General features: G+C 36.9%; 1 protein-coding gene across 1 annotated transcript in view; it reads right to left on the bottom strand.

Annotated features, from left to right (window-relative positions):
- The window catches only part of LOC145670742 (vascular endothelial growth factor receptor 1-like), a 325002-nt gene that overhangs the window by 46111 nt on the left and 257512 nt on the right, over nucleotides 1-21379 (bottom strand). The window contains exons 17-18 of the mRNA XM_081739513.1: nucleotides 17587-17811; nucleotides 7953-8145 (exon numbers count right to left, since the gene is read on the bottom strand). Of these exons, the coding sequence (XP_081595639.1) occupies nucleotides 7953-8145; nucleotides 17587-17811 (418 nt within the window). The remainder of the gene's footprint in view (nucleotides 1-7952; nucleotides 8146-17586; nucleotides 17812-21379) is intronic.

Here is a 21379-nt window from a genome sequence, read left to right on the forward strand (position 1 = left end):
AGATCAACTGCCAGACGTGCCACTTTCTCCGGAGCTTGTGCTAACGCGATTGGGCACTTGGATACAGGCAGTACATTTCTACAATGAACATTTTCAAAAAATTAAGCCTGTTGTTCATTCATTTCCATCGGAGTCTGCTTGTCAGTTGTCATTGCTAAGAAACTATTTAATGACTCAAAAGTAGCGTGTGATATCGCATACATAGACAACAATTTTGGTTGGCTACCTACAAACATTAAAAAGTTAGAGATTGTTGGGCGGCCTCTTCCGGAATCCATGTAAATAATAGAGGATGCAAAGAGACTGCTGTAAAGTGTGTGTGGAGATGTAGGAGAAAAAAGTTCGAAAGAAACTAAATGCAGTGCTGGAAAGAAACCCGGGTTACGACAGCCTATTAGCAGTGTGTGAGATTCTCAGTGGTGAAACAAGAACCTCCCTGAAGATATTTCCCCCAACTACACCCCCCTGTTGAAATACGCTCCTGTTACCTCATGTGATGTGGAGAGATCATTCTCTGCATACAAGAATATTTTATCCGATCGCCGACAAAATTTTAATTCTGATCATTTGGAAATGTACCTTGTAACCCATTGTGCAACAACACACAGTTGAATTGCAGGCACATATTTTGTAAGTACTTTATTTCAAATTAAAAATGTTCATTAGTGGAAATATTCTTCAATCTTAGTTCAGCTGGTGTTGTTTAAAAGATATAGGACTGCTTTTTCCTGCATGAAATAAATAGGGTCTATATATAAAACAATACATTTCGTCTTAAGTAGATTTTAGTATTTAAATTTGTATATTGCGTATAATTCATTTCAAGATTGGGGGTGGTGACGGATGCGCATTTAGTGTAAAAGGTTCTAGATTTGAAACGGGACCACACCACACCACATGAGATTTCTGACGTTCAAATGCCGTATACATTGCCTTTCTCGCGGCTTTCCTGTTTCTCTTTAGCCGAATCACATCTTTCTTCATTCGCGTCTGATTGATATTATCCTGCAATCAGTCACGTCAGTGACGTATGGCTGTCTCAGCTGTTCAAGCATTTCACTTCATTGGGGGACTTGCATTAAGCAGGATAAAGTGTAGTAGATTTTCCTTTTTATTCTCATAATTCGTTTAAATATTGCATACTCATACGCGTGTTATTACGTTTTCATAAATATGTGATATATGTAATATTACATATTCTTATATAATATTACATATTTCTTACATTTTTAAGCGATTTTGTTACATATTTATGTACATATTTACGGGGTTGATATTACATAAAATCCGAACTCTAGTTATGACAACAGCAAGGAGTATTTTTGGTCAAGCACTTGCGTAGTTCTGGTGGTAATCACACTGAACAGGTGAAAGATACATTTAGAACAACCTTTTCAAAACATCCAGAGCCATACAGCAATGTCATAAGGAACCTTGTTATCAAGTTCCGAAAATGGGAAGTGTATACGATGCAAAACACTACGGGAGGTCGTCAATATCGGAGGAAAGTGTTGGTAACATTTATTACAGGATCGTAGAGAGTTCCTCTATATCTGCCAGAGATAGACATTACGGAGTTTAAATTGCACAAAATTCCCCGAAAACAACTGCGCATATATCCATTCAAAGAGACTGTAAATCGCGCGTACATCGTTAGTGGCTATAAAACTTTCTTTTCACTCATAATGAGATTATTCTGGACATGATGTTATTTTTTTAATGATGAGAGACAGTTTCGTCTTTCCGGTTATGTGAACATATTGTCGATTGTAGGTCGATATTTCTTCACGACGCAATAAATATGAAAAGCTATTTCTATGACATATTGCAACCGTTTATTGTGCACCTTACTGAGGCTAAAATTACAGGTGCTTAGTCCCAGCAGAACGACACCATGGCGTAAACACCCTAGGAGCCCATGGCATTTCTCGCAGACATTTTTCCGAATCGCAATACATCCCATCAGTGCATTTTTTTTTTTTTTAAGAAATCGCTAGTGGGTATCCAGACACAAAGGGCTATTGACACACACATAGCAAAATTCAAACGCACAGTGATTTTTTAAAGTGCATTTTTGTATAATGTCCACTTTTCAAATAATAATGACATACAAAATGACGTATTTGTCAGACTTCTGCTAACCGTTTCGTTTCCGATTCAACATGTCGCCATCAATACAGGAGCGAACATTTTCTTTTTTACATTTTGGCTCAAATCCACCTTCAGTCCGGTACTTAAAGATAAAATCGATAATTGGATATTTTCCTTCATTTATTTATTTATTTTTATATCTATAGTTTTAAGTTGGACATAGACAGGACAACGACAAAGAAACGCGACTGGCACAGATTGAGAGGATACAAAATATACATTACAAGACACAAACTACTCAACAAGGAAATAATACGTGAACTTGACTAAACATTCACTACATTTTCCTAACGAAATCATTTTATGTGTATACGTACATATTCATTACTAAATATTACTACCAATACTTTATTTTTTAAAGAAACAATGTAATCAAAAATTTATTTTTATAGTTTAAATTTCAATGCTTTAAATCAGAGCATGTAAGCCTTTTTGTTAATGGTTCCACTTCTGCTATAATTTTTATACTTTAAATCTCAATTTATTTCACATTGTTTCGTTTCTCTCCAGTTTTAAAGCGTGTTATTCCACTTGTGATTGGTAAATTTCTAGTATTATTTTCACACTTCAATTGCATTGTTTGGTTTCTTACATGTTTAGAACATAATTAAGTTTCTCATCTGGTTATCATAGGTTTGACGGAGGTGTTAATATCATTAGCAGTCTTGGCAATTGATACATGATCTACTATCACTGAATAAAGGACATTGACTGATTACCAAAGAAAACAGAAAAAATTCTGACAATATTTAAGAAAACTCACGCTGAAGAAGAAGAAAACGGAAAAATACCAGTGACTATAATCTGAGTATTAGGGATTCTAATACCTGAGTATAAGGGAAAAAGAGGATGGGCACAAAGGTAACCAGCGACAGATTTAGAAAAAATATTTTGGTGAGGGCTTCTCTTAGGAATATTTCGTGTTTAGAAATCACAAAATGTTAGAGGGGGAGCATCAAGATTACGAGTAACACTTGATTCGTTTTCTATAGAAATCTTAAAATTTAGGAGGAGCTCAGTCCCCTTCCCAGCCAGTGTAAATCCGCCACTGAAGATAACTGTGCAACATAAAGGACAAAAAATTGTTAAAAATAGCACTTTGTATTTAATAGACAATCCCTTACTTTCTTACAAGTTTGTGCCATCTATTAATTAAGTCAGAAAATTTGTCTGAACAAATATTAATTACCGATATTGCCCATAACAGATACGGAATGATTTCTTGCCAAAAAATGTTAGGCCAGGATAAAACAGATTAGGTTAAAGAGAACAATCTTTGTAAAGACTGGAATGGGCGATAATGAGAATTGGGAATCTCTGGAAAGCAAATCGAGTAATTCTAGTAATTTTATTGTTCAAGCACTCTTCCAGTACTTTAAAGATTTATGAAGTACACTGGGTACCCAAACTGATGGGCCTGGGTATCCATTTGGATACAAAAATGTAGTTTAAAAATGCCCTGCATCCCATGGTATCTGGCCTGAACAGTAATCTGATCTCACTCTGCCCATCTTTTATTCCTGAGATAGTTTGAAGGCGCGTGTTTATAAACAGAACCCAAAGACATTTAATAAGTTGCAAAGTATAATCTCCACCGCAATACTACGCACCAGCCCCGAAAACTTCAACAATGTCTTTAGGAATGGAGCGTTGTATGCAAATCTGCTTGCATGTTGATGGACATCTCTAGCAGTAGCGTCTTCTCTGGGTGTGCAAGTCGTATGTTAACGCCCAACGAAAAATGAAGAAAAGAGAATTTTAATTTAATTAAACGGACCGTCAGAACTTGGGATTTTTTATTTTCAACGAGACAGAATCAACTGTTGAAGTGCAAAAGAACAGAGAAGTGCTGTGCAGTCTCCGTCATGTTTTGAGGAGGTCGTTGGCAACGCTTTGGCTGAATTTTCACTGCTTTAGAAGACTCCTATTGTGCATGCGCTTCGTGTTCCTCACCTCGTGCTTGTGTGATCCAAGGCATTGGTTAGGAAATCAGCGTCTTGAGTTTTCTGCTTCTCTCAAGTGTTGCCAAGTCTGTAGATTTATTTGTGGATGTACAGATATTTTATAACAATACGGAAAACACTTTTTGGGAGGAGAGGGGGTATGATCTACGCACTTTTTTATTGCTAAATATATATTTCAATTCAAAAGTGAATGGTGCAATCGACTTCTTCCTAAAATACGTGTAAGGAGTACGGTGAAAAGAAACATAACTTTTTTCTCGATCCAAGATCTGTTGGAAGTGTCAGTTGATGCAAAAAAAAAAAAAAAAAAAAAAAAACTAGACGTTAAACTACAGAACGGTTTTCCATTCTGCCTTTTTATTTCCCTAATTTTCATTTACTTTGTGGTTAGTGGGTTATCCTCAAGACTTACGGTTTCGGGCCCCTATTACTGTTTCTAAAGCAGTAATCTAGAGGTTTCTACGCAAAGAAAGACGACTTGAACTGAATTTCACGTAATTGTAAGTAAATAATTGCTTGTTTTTGATTTTTAGTTTCATATTTTGAGGCTATATTTACTTATACTATAATTATTATAACTAAATGTATTCCTTACGTAATAACATCCTCCTTGATTGCTCTTTATAATTTCCAGACTAAATTGTTAGAAGTAAATTGCTATTTATAGGTTGGCGTAAATAGGACATTATGCAGTGACGATCATGGTTCCTTACTTTCGAAAATTGCGAGAACTTCCAGGTACAGATTATATTCAGGAAATCGATGGGTGGGCAAACTATAGTCTCTATTAAATACTCGTATGCTGAATGCGAATGCCACTAAAATAGTTATGTTTAAATTGAGGTAAATTTATCACAATATTTTTGATCAGTAAAAAAATGTGGGTGGGCCTATCTTTGCTCCTAGGAAGAGAGGGTTCCACCTCTAGTATCGTCTATGGTTGTGAGAGTTAATATATTTTTCCTTTCTTGCCAACGCCCTAACATCCACGTCAGGAGACGCTACTGATCTCTAGTACCAACATCCGCCGCACAATATTGTGTTTTAACATTTGCTAAATTGCATATTTCATGATCCTCTATATAGTGAAATTTGGGTGGATATTGACTTTTGAAGTACCCTGTGTATCACATAATTATGATTATTGCTCAGAATAGTAGGTTCGATCTTGTTGCTTCGTGATAACGCGTCATGTAGCACGATAGTGGATATAACTATCGGCTTAGGGTAAATACTAAGTCTAACCAGGGTTTGACAAAGTCCCGAAAGGCGAAGGCTTCAATCGCTCAAACGGCTGCATTAATACATCTATTCGAGAACAGCTGGACTGACAGTGTATCGAGACTGCTGTTTATAGGAGAAATTGAAATTGTAGAGTCGTCAGTAAAAGTTCCGGGGTGAACATTGTATGCAGCGACTGGTAGGAGTTCACAGACGGAGAATGGCGTAGTGCTGTCTGCATGATATAACAGTGGTCAACATGAAAACATATCCTCTACGACCATGGTCAATATAGTCATGGCATGCATGGGTTCTGATATGTCAACAACTTGCCTGGTGAAATATGTAAATTGGACAATAGAAGAGTGAAAGAAAAACTGTCTTAGCCTGATGAATCAGTATATTTACTCCGTTCCGTGGATAGATATATGTGTGTGTTTGGCAGTAGTGCAGGCTGGTGGCGGAAGTTATACAAGGTAATCGATAACATATGTCCAAATTCACAAAAACTCTATATGAAGATATACGTGATACCAAACCATTTCGGAGATATACAGGGTATTCGAGAATAGAATTAGATTACAGGACGTCAATCGTGCAGGAAAGATGACAATAGCAGATTAGATGGTAGTCACTTTGTACCGTTTCTCAACAACATTAATCTCAGTGAGAATCATATCTCTTTCTCCTCCCAAGAGCCGTGTGTCATTTTCAAGATTGCAATAACTAAATATTACTTCTAGTAGTGTTGTTGATATCACCCACTAGCTTTCCTTAAATATTTCTAGGATACGCTCATCACTATTTCCAGCATATCAGTGTGTCTCTCAGATATTGCACCGTTTCGTAAGTATAAGGGCGAACCACAAGATACGACATACGCCACAGAATATGAAATTAGATGTAGACAGGCCATCAGTGAGCTTGAAGGACTTATTGATATGCTGAAAACAGTAGAAAAGGTCACCAGCGTACCCCAGTCGCGTAGTTAAGGGGGCAGGTGGAATTAGGATAGGGATTTCTAGAAGCAACATCTAATTATTGGGAAAATAGGAATGATGAACTAGGAGCAACATCAAATTATTGGGAAAATAGGAATGATCAACTAGGAGCAACATCAAACTATTGGGAAAATAGGAATGATGAACTAGGAGCAACACCAAATTATTGGGAAAATAGGAATGATGGACTAGGAGCAACACCAAATTATTGGGAAAATAGGAATGATGAACTAGGAGCAACACCAAATTATTGGGAAAATAGGAATGATGAACTAGGAGCAACACCAAATTATTGGGAAATATAGAAATGATGAACCAGGAGCAACATCAAATTATTTGGAAATATAGAAATGATGAACTAGCAGCAACATCAAATTATTGGGAAAATAGGAATGATGAACTAGGAGCAACATCAAGTTATTTGGAAATATAGAAATGATGAACTAGCAGCAACATCAAATTATTGGGAAAATAGGAATGATGAACTAGGAGCAACACCAAATTATTGGGAAAATAGGAATGATGAACTAGGAACAACATCAAATTATTTGGAAATATAGAAATGATGAACTAGCAGCAACATCAAATTATTTGAGAAAATAGGATTGATGAACTAGGAACAACATCAAATTATTTGAGAAAATAAGAATGATGAACTAGGAGCAACATCAATTTATTGGGAACGTAGGAATGATGAACTAGGAGCAACATCAATTTATTGGGAACATAGGAATGATGAACTAGGAGCAACATCAATTTATTGGGAACGTAGGAATGATGAACTAGGAGCAACATCAATTTATTGGGAACGTAGAATGATAAACTAGGAGCAACGTCTAATTTTTGGAAATATAGGAATGATAAACTAGGAGCAACATCTAATTATTGGAACTAGAAGTATTAATATAGGAATAATGAACTAGGAGCAACATCTAATTATTGGAACTGGAGGAATGAATATAGGGATTACTAGGAGCACGATCTAATTATTAGACGATAGGAATGATACACGTATCTCGGGAGGGGACACGAACATTGACCCATAATGAGCCGAACATTATTAGAGGAAATGTTCAAAACATCTATCATGCAAGTAATGACTGCCATGTTTCCTACACGATAGATGTCCTGTCTTCTGGTTAGCATATTCTTGAACACCTTTGGCATCGCTGAACGTTTTGTAACTTATATATTGTGCATTTTCTTGGATTAGCTCGAAATAAAGTACTTAACGATGCCACCAAAATTTATCAAATTAATTTTCTACACACATCCTTTCCCATATGACATACTCGCACTACCAGTCATAGAAGCCCGAGAAAGTCTTCCACGGGAATGATGTATATACCACCGCAATCACATCGCTTGAATCAATACAATGTATCAGCAGATGTGAGCTTAGACAAGACCATGAAGTCCTTGAACGCAGGTTTCAGTATATTGCCTCATTCTCTAAACAGTGGCAACAAGTAAAGAATGTGATGGGGATGCTGACCAGCATTTCAGTGGAGGACTTTTTTGGTATTCTTCTATCAGGGGGACAATTAACCACTATGTTGAGGTAATATTATGAAATAAAAACTGAAATGGCTGTATAAAGATAGACCATCATTACCTTTGTAACTGTTCTGCTGCTTCCCGTGCTTTGGCGTTAATGGCTTCGGCTCTTTCCAGTATTTCACTACCAATGTTAGGATTAATATTTCCAGTTTCTGGGTCCACTTGATTGATAAATTCGTCCCGGTGTCGAAGGAGGTAATTTTGAAGATTTCCAAAGCGACAGAATTCCACAATCACCAACAGCTCTCCTGTAAAATATATATATATATATATATATATATATATATATATATATATATATATATATATATATATATATACAGCCGCGGATCCAAGGGGGAGCTATAGAGGCTATAGCCCTCCCCCTTGACGCTCAGGTATACGCTGGATAAAATGGGCTTCAATCCTGCTTTACACTTGATAAAGCGGCAAACTATGGTTTAGCCCCTCTTTTGATCATATCCTGGATCCGCCACTGTACATATATATAGTGAATGTCCCAAAATTTACGCAAAATTTGAAGTTTGCGCCATTTGTGCGGTAAGGTGCTGTCATCTAAAAAAAGGCGTGACAGCTGACAGTTCAGAGTTATTAAAAATGGAGCGCTACACGAAAAAACAACGCAGTGCTGAGCAATATTATTTTTTAAAAAAGTGAAGGTTTAGCAGCCATAGTTTGCAATTTTCGTACAAAATATGGCCGGAATAGTGATTTAAATTCATCATCTGTGAGGAGATTAATTTAAAAATTTAGAGAGACTGGACTAATTTCAAATCTTAAACACTTGTCTTCCTTCAGCAAGACATTCAGCACAAAGCATTGAAGTGATTCGTGAGAGTTTTGCTAAGAGTCCAGGAACATCGATTCGGCACTGTGGTCAAGAATTGAACATTTCGAGAAGCTCTCTACAGCTATTGCGACATAAAAACCAGTTTTCTTGTGCGTAATTGGCAGGACATGGATGTGAACGACATGTGATTTCAACAAGACGGTGCCACATATCATACAACCCGAGAAACAATTTAATTACTGCATGGGTAATTTCCCGTTTCGGTGATCAGAATTGACCGTTCAGATCATGCAATTTAACGTCGTTGGGCTTTTTTCTTTGTTTTTCACGTCTAAGGTTTATGCCAACAAGCACATGATCACCCACGCCCTGAAGGAGGAAATTCAGCACTGTATCAACAAAATTCAACCACATTTATGCAAAACGGTCATGAAAAATTCAATAAAAGAGTGCGTATGTGCCAACAAAGCCATGGAGGCCATTTACTCGATATACTATTCCATACATAACCCTATATTGTATACTTTATGAAACAATAAAAAAAATATAGTTTTTAATTATAAACCTCTGTTTTCTATGAAAATTACTTCTTGTGTGAATTTTGGGACATACAGTATATATATCAAAAGATTGTTGTAATCATATAGACTAAATAAAATTCTTATTGGACGTAGTTTTTCAATTACACCAATCACTCCTCAGCCTTAATTTACGCAATCCAAGGGTCAACTATTTTATATTATTGCATTGTGAATCGAATACCGAATAGAAAAGAATTAACAGGTACGAGAAACTGCACTTTTCTCATTCCAATATCTTATACTAAATTGTTATGCTTCAGTTATTACTAAAATTATTATTAGTGAAACACACACACACACACACACACACACACACACATATATATATATATATATATATATATATATATATATATATATATATATATATATATATTCGAAAACTATCCCTTATAGGATGTAGGTAGAGCGTGATAATAAAAAGAGTGTCCCGAATCGACTCCCACTACCGGCTTTTATTATAAAATTCAGTAAAAACAGTATTTTACAAAAAATACTACAAAGATAATTTCTCTATATTTGTAAGGTTAGATATAGATAGTCTTTAACCGAGAGATTGCACACAGGATATCCACAAAGCCCCGTAGCAGGCTACGCAGAGTGGCGATAGGTTTCCCCAATGCTCCGTGGCAAGCAGTGAGGAGGTTAGGTGGTTACAGAGCCCCGAAGCAGGCTAAGCGACTGAGATAGGATACCCAACAGTGCCCCGAAACAGGCTAAGCCAGGAGAAAGGAAAAGCTAAGAGTCCCGAAGCAGACTAGAAGCTTGGGTTTAGGTTACTCCTAATGTTTCGAAGCAAACAGTAGGAGGGACACCAGTAAACTGGTACTGATCCGCTGACGGCTGCCGAATATATAGATCCCCAGACACCGGTGATACTGCTGCTCCGAAGTCGTCGTCTGCTTCGTGGGAGGAGCCAGAAGTCCGTCGTTTGCTGGTTGTAGTGGATCCACGTGGTGCGTAGTATCTTCACGTAAAACCATGTGGTGATGTTTATAAACATAAGCGTAAAGTGTTGTTTGTACACAATACCACGTGGGATATTACACCCCTGGCTTGTTTAAAAATAAGCCGAAGGGTTATTTTTCTTTTTGTGGGGGTAGTAACACTAAGGGACCACACACAAAAAATCACTAAAAGCACTGATAACACTATATGCACTTTAGAAAAAATCACTTTTCGAAGCACTATTAAGGCAGTGGAAGAAAGCACGAAACAATTATTCCCTAAACACAGGCAGGATCAGTGCACATTAAATTAAGAGTGTCACTTCATTTTCCTCGAGGAAGAGCTGTTTTAAGCATTGGCGTTGGTTTGTAAATATATGTATATTAGCTCACTAATGGTGAGAGCTGTTGAAGTCTGTGGAATAGTTTGTCCGTTAGAAGAATGAATACTATTAAATGTGTCCATTACAATTGGTGGAAATATATCTAGATGGGGTCGTTTGGATGTTTTTGGTTCCGAGCGGAGACGGCGATATAGTAGATATAAGATAAAAGGAAATGCGATTATCACAGGAATATAAAGACGCTTTATACTGAAAAGTTTGTGGTGATGTTAACGGCGTGATTTCTTGATCACCCTGTATATGGTATAATGTTTCGAAAATATTTGCACTAAGCATAGATATTTAAATAAAAGAATCCAATTTTAAATGTCAATGATGATGATAATGATGAACTTGAATTCCTGGACATCCTGTATAAAGTAACAGTGATCATGAGTTTTAGAACATCCTGTATAATATTTATGTTGCATAATGTCGGTGATACTATGTAGTCCATAGTGAAAAAAAGATAAAATAATCGAGGAAATGAAGAATTATAGGATACTGGTCTTTCTATAGATAATTTTCTTTTTTAAATACGGAAGTGCAATCTCAGCATTCTTTCATTCAGTGAAGAATAATGAATCAGCTTTTTGTAAATAACAGAGAATAGGAAGTATTTGTATCGCAAGGAAAAGTTATTTGTCCAACTGAATGCTTGTCTTCGTGTTTCCTCTTTCGAATGGTGAGTACTGACTTTTTTCCAAAGTAAAAAGTGATAATGATTAAAATGTTTTATGCTATACAATGTTTGTAGTCAATCCAGTTGAATAATTTAGATGTGTTTATTTTCTTATTCTGTTCTTCCGTTTTTGTGCTGCTATTTGAAAGAAGAGAAATATTTAAAAGATGGGCTGTAAATGTCAGATCCTATTGTCTATCTTTCGTCTTGCATTCCGCCGACGTTATTTTTTCGTTTAAATGTCTTCGCTCGTGTAGTAAAAAGTAGCTAATTATCCTGATGCTGAGCTTCATCCAAGTTTTCATAATAGGGCTTAATTCTGTCCACAGAAGTTTCTTGTGTGGGTTGACGATATGAATCGGGAAATTTGACTCTATACAGGTTAGCATGAATCCTGTCAAGTATCGTCACTGGACTGACAAATTTAGAGAACGTTTCTTGTACTCCAATCTGACGGTTTGGATAGAACACAAGTATATTTTGTCCCTTCTCAAAGCTAATTTGTTTATACTTTACATCATAGTTTTTCTTTTGCTTCTCATAGCTTGCAGCTAAATTGTCCTTCACAATTCCCCTAATTCTGTTCAAGTGTTTACTGTCAATACATAATGTTATAGTTGTTGCAATCGCAATATCAGATTTCGTTTTGGGTTTGTCACCATGTAACAAGAAAAAACTTGAATACTTAGTTCCAGCTTGGATGAATTTGTTGATCGCAAAAGTTATATATGGAATGAGCTTCGGCCACTGATTTCGATTTTCCTGTATAAAAAATTAAGAGAATTCTGTATAATTCTGTGAAATGTTTCCACTACACCCAAAGTTTTGTGATCGTATGCCGGACAAAATTTAAATTCAAAGTTGTAGAGCTTTGCTAAGTTTTGTAGTCTCTTTGCGTTATATACAAGGTGTGTCTAAATACAGGTACGAAAAAGCTTCATATTTAAGAATTATTTCGTATACGAGAAATTGTTCAATCTCTTCAGCTGTAATTTTATCTACAACCTTTGCAACACAAAAACGAGTAGACATCTCAATTGCGACAAGTATGCGTTTAAAATCTCCTTGTCCGACTTGCACTTCGAATCATACTGCCACGCAGTAAGTTATTTAAGTTTCTAGCAGAGAGTGCACGCTCTTATCTTGTTTGCTATATATGCTTTCATATTAGGAAAATAATATTTTCACAATGATGATTGGTAAGTTTTGGTACATCCAAAGTGCGATGCCATTGAGGTATTATGAATGGTATCAAACCAGTTGCTTAATAAAGATTTTGGAATACAGAGCAAATATAACAGTCCCAATTGAGGATGCTTGTGTGCCCTATATAGTAGTACATCGTTAAGACAGTAATATTTCCGGCACGGAGTGTTGACAATTTATTAGGTTTCTTATTTTCTAGAACAGTGATTATATCCGAAAATGAAGTATCCATTCTTTGTTCTTTAGCCAAATTGGGTAATGCCACAGGTTGATCAATTTGAAGGGTTTGCTCCAATGAGTGAGATGCAAATATTTTAGCGTCCTCAGTGTCAGAAAAATTTGTCACGTTGTATGTTCTGTTTTTCTTCCAAACGTTTCAAAATATCTGCAGGATGTTGCAAACTTTTAATGTGGTGTATCTCAAAATTATAGTCTGCTAAAAATATCTTATAACGAATGAATTTTCCCACTATGTCGGGCTGAGTGTTTAATGAAGTCAGGCACTTAGCATCAATAAATAACTTGAATTTTCTATTTAGTAGAAAATATTGAAATTTTCTTAGGACGTATATTAAGGCATATAATTCTTTCTGCCAGGTTGAAGCCTTGCGTTCATTCTTAGTAAAACGTCTACTGCAATAAGAAACGACACGTTTCTGGTTAGTTTTAGGGTTATAGCAAGCCAAAATTTTCACAGCTGAGACTGATGATGCATCTGAGTATAAACGAATTTCCAAAGATGGGGTCGAAATGAAATAAGGATGACCCTGGCCTGAATTATATCTCTAAGTTTTAAGATTTTCAAACAAGTCGTCATGTTGTGATGTCCACTTAATTTCATATTTTTTTCTAAAAGAACTTGAAACGGCTCCAGTTTTTTTCAGTAACATGTTTGATGTGGGTTCTCAAATAAGAGCAAAATCCAAGAAAACCCTTTAAGGCCCGCTTAGAAGTTTTTTTTTTTTTTAAATTCCGTATCTTATTGGCAATGAAAAGGAGTTCTAGCTGGTTTCTTTAATCATATTAGCTTCTAATAACTGCTTAATTTGAAGATCAATTTGTGGTCTCACCTCCAAAGGAATAGGAGGTTATCTTTGATAAAAAGAAGCCACTTTATCTATCCGTATTTTATGAACATAGCTACGAACATATCCTATGTCTATCGGTGAATAGGAAAAGACATCCCTGTACTTAAAAAGTAAATTGTGTACAGCCTTTCTCTGTTCTTCTGATAGGTCCAGGTTTATGTCAAAAAGTTTGAGATCAAAAAGTGATTTAGTTTTGTCCAATCTATCCTGTATTTCCTGTTCTGATCTATAAAATGTTTCGTCATTTTGTTCGCCTAATTGTTGATCTCCCTGTATATTGGCTTCTTGCAGGTTCTCCTCAACATATGCAATTGGTGTATTTTTCGCTAACGTTACTGGCCTGTTAGTCGGGTTAGATATTAACAGTGTGAATTTTTTTTTGGTACTTTGGTAGGTAAAGTCTGCAATCCATATTGATCTAATAAATTCTCAAGTATAGAAACAATGAAGTACTCCTTATCCATTTTCCGATTCCTGATATTAATAGGAAGAAAATGCGTTCTAGCTGGGATGGTAACTTTACGAGTGATAAATACATAAGCTGACGTATTCTGTCTTATTGAATTAACTGCATTTTCTGATAGTTCTTCCTGTGCATTCACTTCGGTTTGATACGTCGGTGGCCGTGGCTTCATGTATACACACAATGTTTTGCGTAGTAAGTCAATTTTAGCTTTTAAACGATGTAGAATATCTTTACCAAATAAAGGTAAGAATTCTCCATGTTCCAAAATTCTAAAATAATGTGAAAATGTTGTTGACCCAATTTTGAATTTAAGTAAAGCAATGTACCGCAAATTTACAATGGAATTCTCAATTCCTCTAAGATTGGTATTAAAAGGAATTAATAGCGTATTTGGAGGAATCATTGATTTCAGCTAAAGACTTAGAGAGCTTCCTTTCAATTATTACAGGGTGTTTTTCTTTACTAATTGTTACATTGATTAGTAGTTTATGCTCCTGATTTAGTAATTTTATACTCTCTCTCCTATAGGTCACTGGAGCCACATGTAAAGTGATGCTAATGTTTATTTGTTAGATTCAAGAACTGCAACTTTTTGTTGTTCATCGTCTTCCTGTGTAACTGCCCTCAGAGCATGTTATGGAGAAAAATTGTCCTGTGGCCCCCCTATGTGTTTCCCTGTTTGTTATTTTTGTAACATATACTGGAAGAATGTCCCTGTTTGTAACATGTACCGCACACTGTAACAGTTTCCGGTCTAGTTGTATTACTATTTTTACTGTTATTCTTAGGATTGCTTTTCTTTCCATTCCTATTCGGATTATTATTACTGTTATTTGTATTTCATGGTTTATAATCATTATAGCCGGCACGTCTAAATTTTGAATTTCTCATAGCATTTTAAGCCACTAAAAGAGATAATTCGGTCATTTGATTGGCAACTTTACTAAATTCCAATGAACTATTGGCGTTCGTAGTGTTAGATGTGCTTGGCGCAGGGTCGGGTGGGGGTTGTATAGTATTAACTTGGGAGGGAGGGTTTGAAGTATTTGAGTTTGTGAGGCACCCTGTAGCTCTAGTGTGGAAGGTACAGGAAATGATGGAGCAGGTTGTTGATAGTGATGCCAATTGGATGTCTGATTGCATGGCGGATAAGTTGGTTGTTGATGGCGTGTGGGAAACGAGGCGCTAGCAACTGTCGAAGAATTTAAACTGCTAACTGTTGGATTCTGGTCACAAAATGAATAAATTGCGTGCTGTAATTCTACATAATCACGCTTTTTCGTAAGATCATGCGCTTTTTACAAGTTATGTAAATGTGACTGTAAAGCCTGTACCGTAGTAAATGTTTTCAATGCGATTTTTTGTAAGAAATTTTTCTTTAAACTCAAAGATAAATAGTTTATTTTTTGTTCCTTAGTGGCCTGGGGCATAACTTGACGGATTACCTTTAATTTTGTTTAAAAATATGCGTCAATAGATTCATTTTCCCTTTGTTGAATCTGAAAGATCTCAAATTCAGCCCTATATGCTGGTAATTTTGGTCTACTTAAATCCGTTAGTTTGGCTTTTAATTGATCGTAACTTAGTCCGTTCAATTGATTTTGTGCTGTTAATTGCAATACCAAATCAAGAGCCACGTCCTGAAGATACATAGGTAGGAGTTCCTTCTTTTTTTCGGCATTCCAGGAATGCAATAGCGCAAGGTGGTTAAATAACATTAAAAAAAAAACTATCCGGATCTTCTGTAACGTGTCCAGAGTACTTAGTGAGGTGAGAGATATTATAAGAAGGGCGGAAAGTCTGTTCCATCTTTGCACTGTCTTCCGGAAAAGTGTTTTTCCCTGGTATGAGGCATACACTAAAATATAGTCACGTCCGAGTCACAAAGTTCACAGATAAGAAAATTACATACCTATGAATTACGTTACATACAAAGCCCCGTAGCAGGCTACGCAGAATGGCGATAGGTTTCCCCAATACTCCGTGGTAAGCAGTGAGGAGGTTAGGTGGTCACAGAGCCCCGAAGCAGGCTAAGCGACTGAGATAGGATACCCAACAGAGCCCCGAAGCAGACTAAGCCAGGAGAACGGAAAAGCTAAGAGTCCCGAAGCAGACTAGAGGCTTGGGGTTAGGTTACTCCTAATGTTCCGAAGCAAACAGTAGGAGGGACACCAGTAAACTGGTACTCATCCGCTGACGGCTGCCGAATTTATAGATCCCCAGACGTCGGTGGTACTGCTGCTCCGAAGTCGTCGTCTGCTTCGTGGGAGGAGCCAGAAGTCCGTCGTCTGCTGGTTGTAGTGGATCCAAGTGGTGAGTAGTATCTTCACGTAAAACCATATGGTGAGGTTATAAACATAAGCGTAAAATGTTGTTTGTACACAATACCACTTGGGATATTTCAATATATAGCGTGTTACATACATGTGTCACAATATTTAGGGAACAGATTCCTGACATCAAAATAAGAAAAAGGTTCATGTGGACCTGTGGTCGGAAGTCCATAGTATCGTAGTTATAGGATACCGGAAACGTGAAAAAATGAATTTTAAAGGTCCATAGTTCCACTACTGTAGGACCAACGATAGTCGGGTCAAGACATCACTGAGGAACTAGTATGTGAACTATCCAAATATCCATCTTTCAGAATCTCCGATACTTTCACAATCATTTTTAGAGAGGCTGTTTGAGAGTACTTGATCACTCTCCACCTACTTCTCTGTGCAAGTGGTGAAGCATTCTTAAACATGGATATTTGGGTATTTCAAATACCAGTTTCTCAGTAATGTCTTGACCCGACTACGATAAGTCTCTTAGTAGTAGAGCTACGAACTTTTGAAGTTCACTTGTTTCACGTTTTCGGCACCTTATAACTCCGAAACTATCCATTTTTGAGCACAGATCGATATGAACTTTTTTTCTTATTTTGATGTAAGGAATCTGTTCCCAAAATATTGAGACACATTTTTGTAACACCCGGTATAAGGTGTTTCCATAAAACTTCGTCGAACAAAATTTTCCCCCTAAAAGTAAACTAGTTCTTGAGGATTTTTCATGAGCAATGACTTATTCCATATATTGTGGTTTTTAATAAGATATTATTTTATGAAATGTAAACAAAATCGCATGAGTTGTATTTGGAATTCCTCTCCCCCCCCCCAAAAAAAAAGAAATGATGACCCCAAGAATAAACTACCCGTTGTGGATATCTTTATGTCAACATATACATTTTAGGGTTATTAATGACCAGCGACGCAAATACGTTAGTTGTCGCCCGAGGAAAGAACTCGCCTTAGCGCCCCCTGACAAACCAAACCAAAACGCTCCCCGAAATATTTGGCCAATTTTGCGCCCTTCGAATCCGGCGCCCGGAGCACAAGCCCCGCTTACCCTCCGTAGTTACGTCTGTGTTAATGACATACTTATTATGAAATGTGAACAAAATTGCCTGAGATCTTTTGATAAAATCATCTAAAAAATTTACCTCCAAGAGTACAACCTTTGTACATAGTTTCAAGACAAATTAACCTCCGTATAGGTACTCACGCTTTTTGAGATTCTTCGTTGAGGCGCCCAACAAATTCACTACATTGAGATGTCTGCCCAGATGAATCATGATCTTCAGCTCTGTCATTAAAGCTTTAACATACGTGTAATCAGCATGCAGTTTCACCATTTTAACAGCAACTGTGGTCTTCGGTTCTCCTTTAACAATACCCACTGCTTCAGCTTTCAGCACTCTTCCAAATGCACCGGAGCCAAGTTGGCGGCCTTACGAAACAAAATGGAGAAAACATGACTAAATTTCTAACAAAATAATCTTCTTAGTACGTCCATTTATTAATAGACTTTTCTGTATACAGGCATAACATAGATGATTAATATACGTAACTATTGTATTGACCCGTACATGTAGAGTACTTTATTTTCTTGTTACTCAATGAAAACGGTAGACCCATACGTACAAATAGTAGTACAAATAGTCGTTCCAGGGTTATGGTAACAAATTCTAGAAATAAAATTAAAAACTATGTGGAATATTATCCACCAGTCGGTACAGACAAATAATGATATTGCTAATTTGAATTACATCATTTTTGATAAAAGAATTACAAACCCTACTGAAATTGCAAATAAAATTAATAATTATTTTATAGCTTCTCCTTAGGTAGCTCTTGGTGCTCTATCCCATCAAGCTGGTACAAGTGTTGGCTTGTGTATAGCCCGCTCCCCCAGTTTTTTGTCACCGGAACTGGAAGATTCACTACTACTACTACTATTACTACTACTACTAATACTACTACTACTACTACTACTATTACTACTACTACTCCTATTCCTACTGCTACTACTTCTACTACTACTACTACTATTACTACTAGTATTGCTACTACGACTATTACTACTACTTATATTGAGAACAGAACCCAACCAACCCCTGCGGGGCTTCTAACCCGTTCCTACTACCACTACTACTACTACTATTGCTACTAACTACTACTACTACTGCTACTACTACTACTACTACTACCGCTACTACTACTACTACTACTACTTATACTAAAGCTTCCTTACCGCAAGATTTACATCTTAAATCTTTATAACATGCGATTCCGATTCATTATGAACTAGTATGAATCGTTAGAATCACTATGATTCGTTAAAAATCACTGGGGGGAGCGGGCTATACTCAATCCCAAGTGTTCTTAAAATATATATCTTCTTATCCGAAATGTATTTGTCTTACCCCAGTAACTATTGATGAAATAATAGCTACTATAAGAAAGATGAGAAATAGCAGTTCTGCAGCTCTTGTACCATCCACTATTATAAAAGAATCTGCTCCAATAATTGCTCCCCACCTGACTCATGTAATAAATTTTTCCCTAGAATCAGGCATTTTTCCACAGCGGTAAAAAGTGGCTAAAGTGATTTCCTTGTTTACAAAAAGGCAGTCGTTACAATATTAAGAACTACCGCCCTAACTCGGTTTTGTCTGTATTTTCAAAAGTATTTAAGAAGGTAATGCCAAATAGGAAATGAAATGAAATCTTTGAGTTTTACGTCCCACGTTGATGATGAGTAATGAATGAAATGGTGGAATGAAGAAAATGGGAGGAAACGGGAGAACCCCGAGGAAACCCACGCACACGGTGTTTGTCCACCACAAAGTTCACTTGGCGGAAGCTGGGATCGTAGCTGGGACCCCAAGCACCAGAGGTGAACGCTCTACCACTGAGCCACCGTGGTCCCTAATGTCAAGTAGGCTAAGGAATTACTTACATTCCAATGATCTAATATCATTATCACAACATGGGTTTTTAAGTAAGGTTATGCACGCGTTAAATAATAAAAAAGGGGTAATTGGACTCTTTGTTGATCTTACTAAGGCATTTGACGCTGTAAATCATAATATCTTATTTAAAAAATATGCTTTTATGATATAAGAGGAACTTCCAATAAATAGGTCGAGTCTTACTTGAAAGATGGGTATCAAGTACAGTGCGTCCCACTAGCTTTCGAACCCGAAAAAAACGTTATAATTTCCGAACAAATGTACATAAGAAAATGAAATTTACAATACACGTACCTTGTTTCATGCTAAACACGAGAAAGGGTTGAACAGAAGCGTACACGTCTAAACAAAGCTGATAGGTGGCGCCAGGGGAAGTGCTGCTTGGCGTGGTGCGCGTGCGTTAGTGTGACTCAAGTCGCTGCATCGCGAGGATGGTTCTGTACACCGTACAGGAACGCGTGTTCATTGTTAAAAAATATTGGATATCGGGATTATATCAGACCGTTCAACGTGAATTTTGCCGTGAATTTGGATGCCGTAAAGGACCATCGAAATCATCAATACATCATTTGGTGAACAAGTTCGAAACAACAGGAACGTTGCTTACGGGACATAGAGGCGCGCGTCCACGGATGTCTGAGGAGACAGTACAGAATGTGCGGCAACATCTTTTGCAGTCCCCTAAGAAGAGTCTGCGTCGATTATCAGAAGAGGTAGGGATGTCAAAGTCAACTGTGCAAAGAGCCGCCAAAAGAGCCAAGTTGTTTCCATATCGCGTTACAGTTGTTCAGGAGTTGAAAACTACAGATTGGGAAAAGCGCGTGATGTATTGTCGTTGGTTGCAAGCTTTGTTGCATGACAATCCAGGAATCCTAGACTATACTTGGTTCACAGATGAAGATTGGTTCCATCTCTCCGGTTATGTAAACTCGCAGAATACTCGGGTGTGGGCCGCCGAAAATCCGCACGTGTACCATGAGATTCCACTTCATCCCTTGAAGGTGGGAGTTTGGTGTGCAATTTCCCGACAGCGTATCACTGGACCCATCTTCATTGAAGATACAGTAAACACAAAAGTTTACTTACACATCTTCAGTGAATTTGTGAATCAGCTGGACGATCAAGAACTGCGTCGCGGTTATTTCCAACAAGACGGAGCAACATGCCATACTTCCAACGTGGCCATGGCAGAAATTGAGTCCTTTTTTGGTGACAGAATAATCTCGAAAGGATTGTGGCCATCTAGATCCCCGGATTTGACACCATCTGATTTCTTCTTATGGGGTTTTCTTAAAGGTTGTGTCTACAGAAACAACCCACGATCACTGCAAGAGTTGCGAAACAAGATTGAGAATGCGATTCATGAGATCACACCGGAGACTCTACATCGGACTTTTCACAATATGGAACGCCGTGTACAAACATGTCTTGACGTCCAGGGAGGACACTTTTAGCACCTGCTGTGACGGTCATGTATTCAGCATGAAACATGGTACGTGTGTTGTGAATTTCATTTTCCTATGTATATTTGTTCGGAAATTATAACGTTTTTTTTCGGGTTCGAAAGCTAGTGGGACGCACTGTAGTTCAAATTACGAACGAAAATAATGTCAAAATTCATAAGTTTAGTTCTTATATTGATAAAATACTAACTGGTGTACCTCAAGAACCAGTGCTTGGTCCACTACTTTTTCTTATATACATTATTGACTTGACACAAGAAATGTTGCCTAATAAATGTTTTATTTGCTGATGACACCAATGTTATTATTACAGGGAACTCACGACACGATATTGAATATAATCTAAACACTGCATTTTCACGATTAAGTAACTGGTTAAGCAGCAATAAATTAATTTTAAACAATGATAAAACTTCCTTGCTAAATTTTTATTATTCTCTTCAAAATAAATTTATTCCTTATGTAATTATAAATAACAAAAAGTCGACTTTTCTATTTCAACTAAATTTCTCGATATCACCATTAGTTCGAAACTAACTTGGAATGAGCATATTTCTGAATTCAATAAAAAAAAATTAAG

This window comes from Thermobia domestica, chromosome 14 (assembly GCF_964235325.1).
Source record: "Thermobia domestica chromosome 14, izTheDome1.hap1.1, whole genome shotgun sequence".
NCBI lineage: Eukaryota > Metazoa > Arthropoda > Insecta > Zygentoma > Lepismatidae > Thermobia > Thermobia domestica.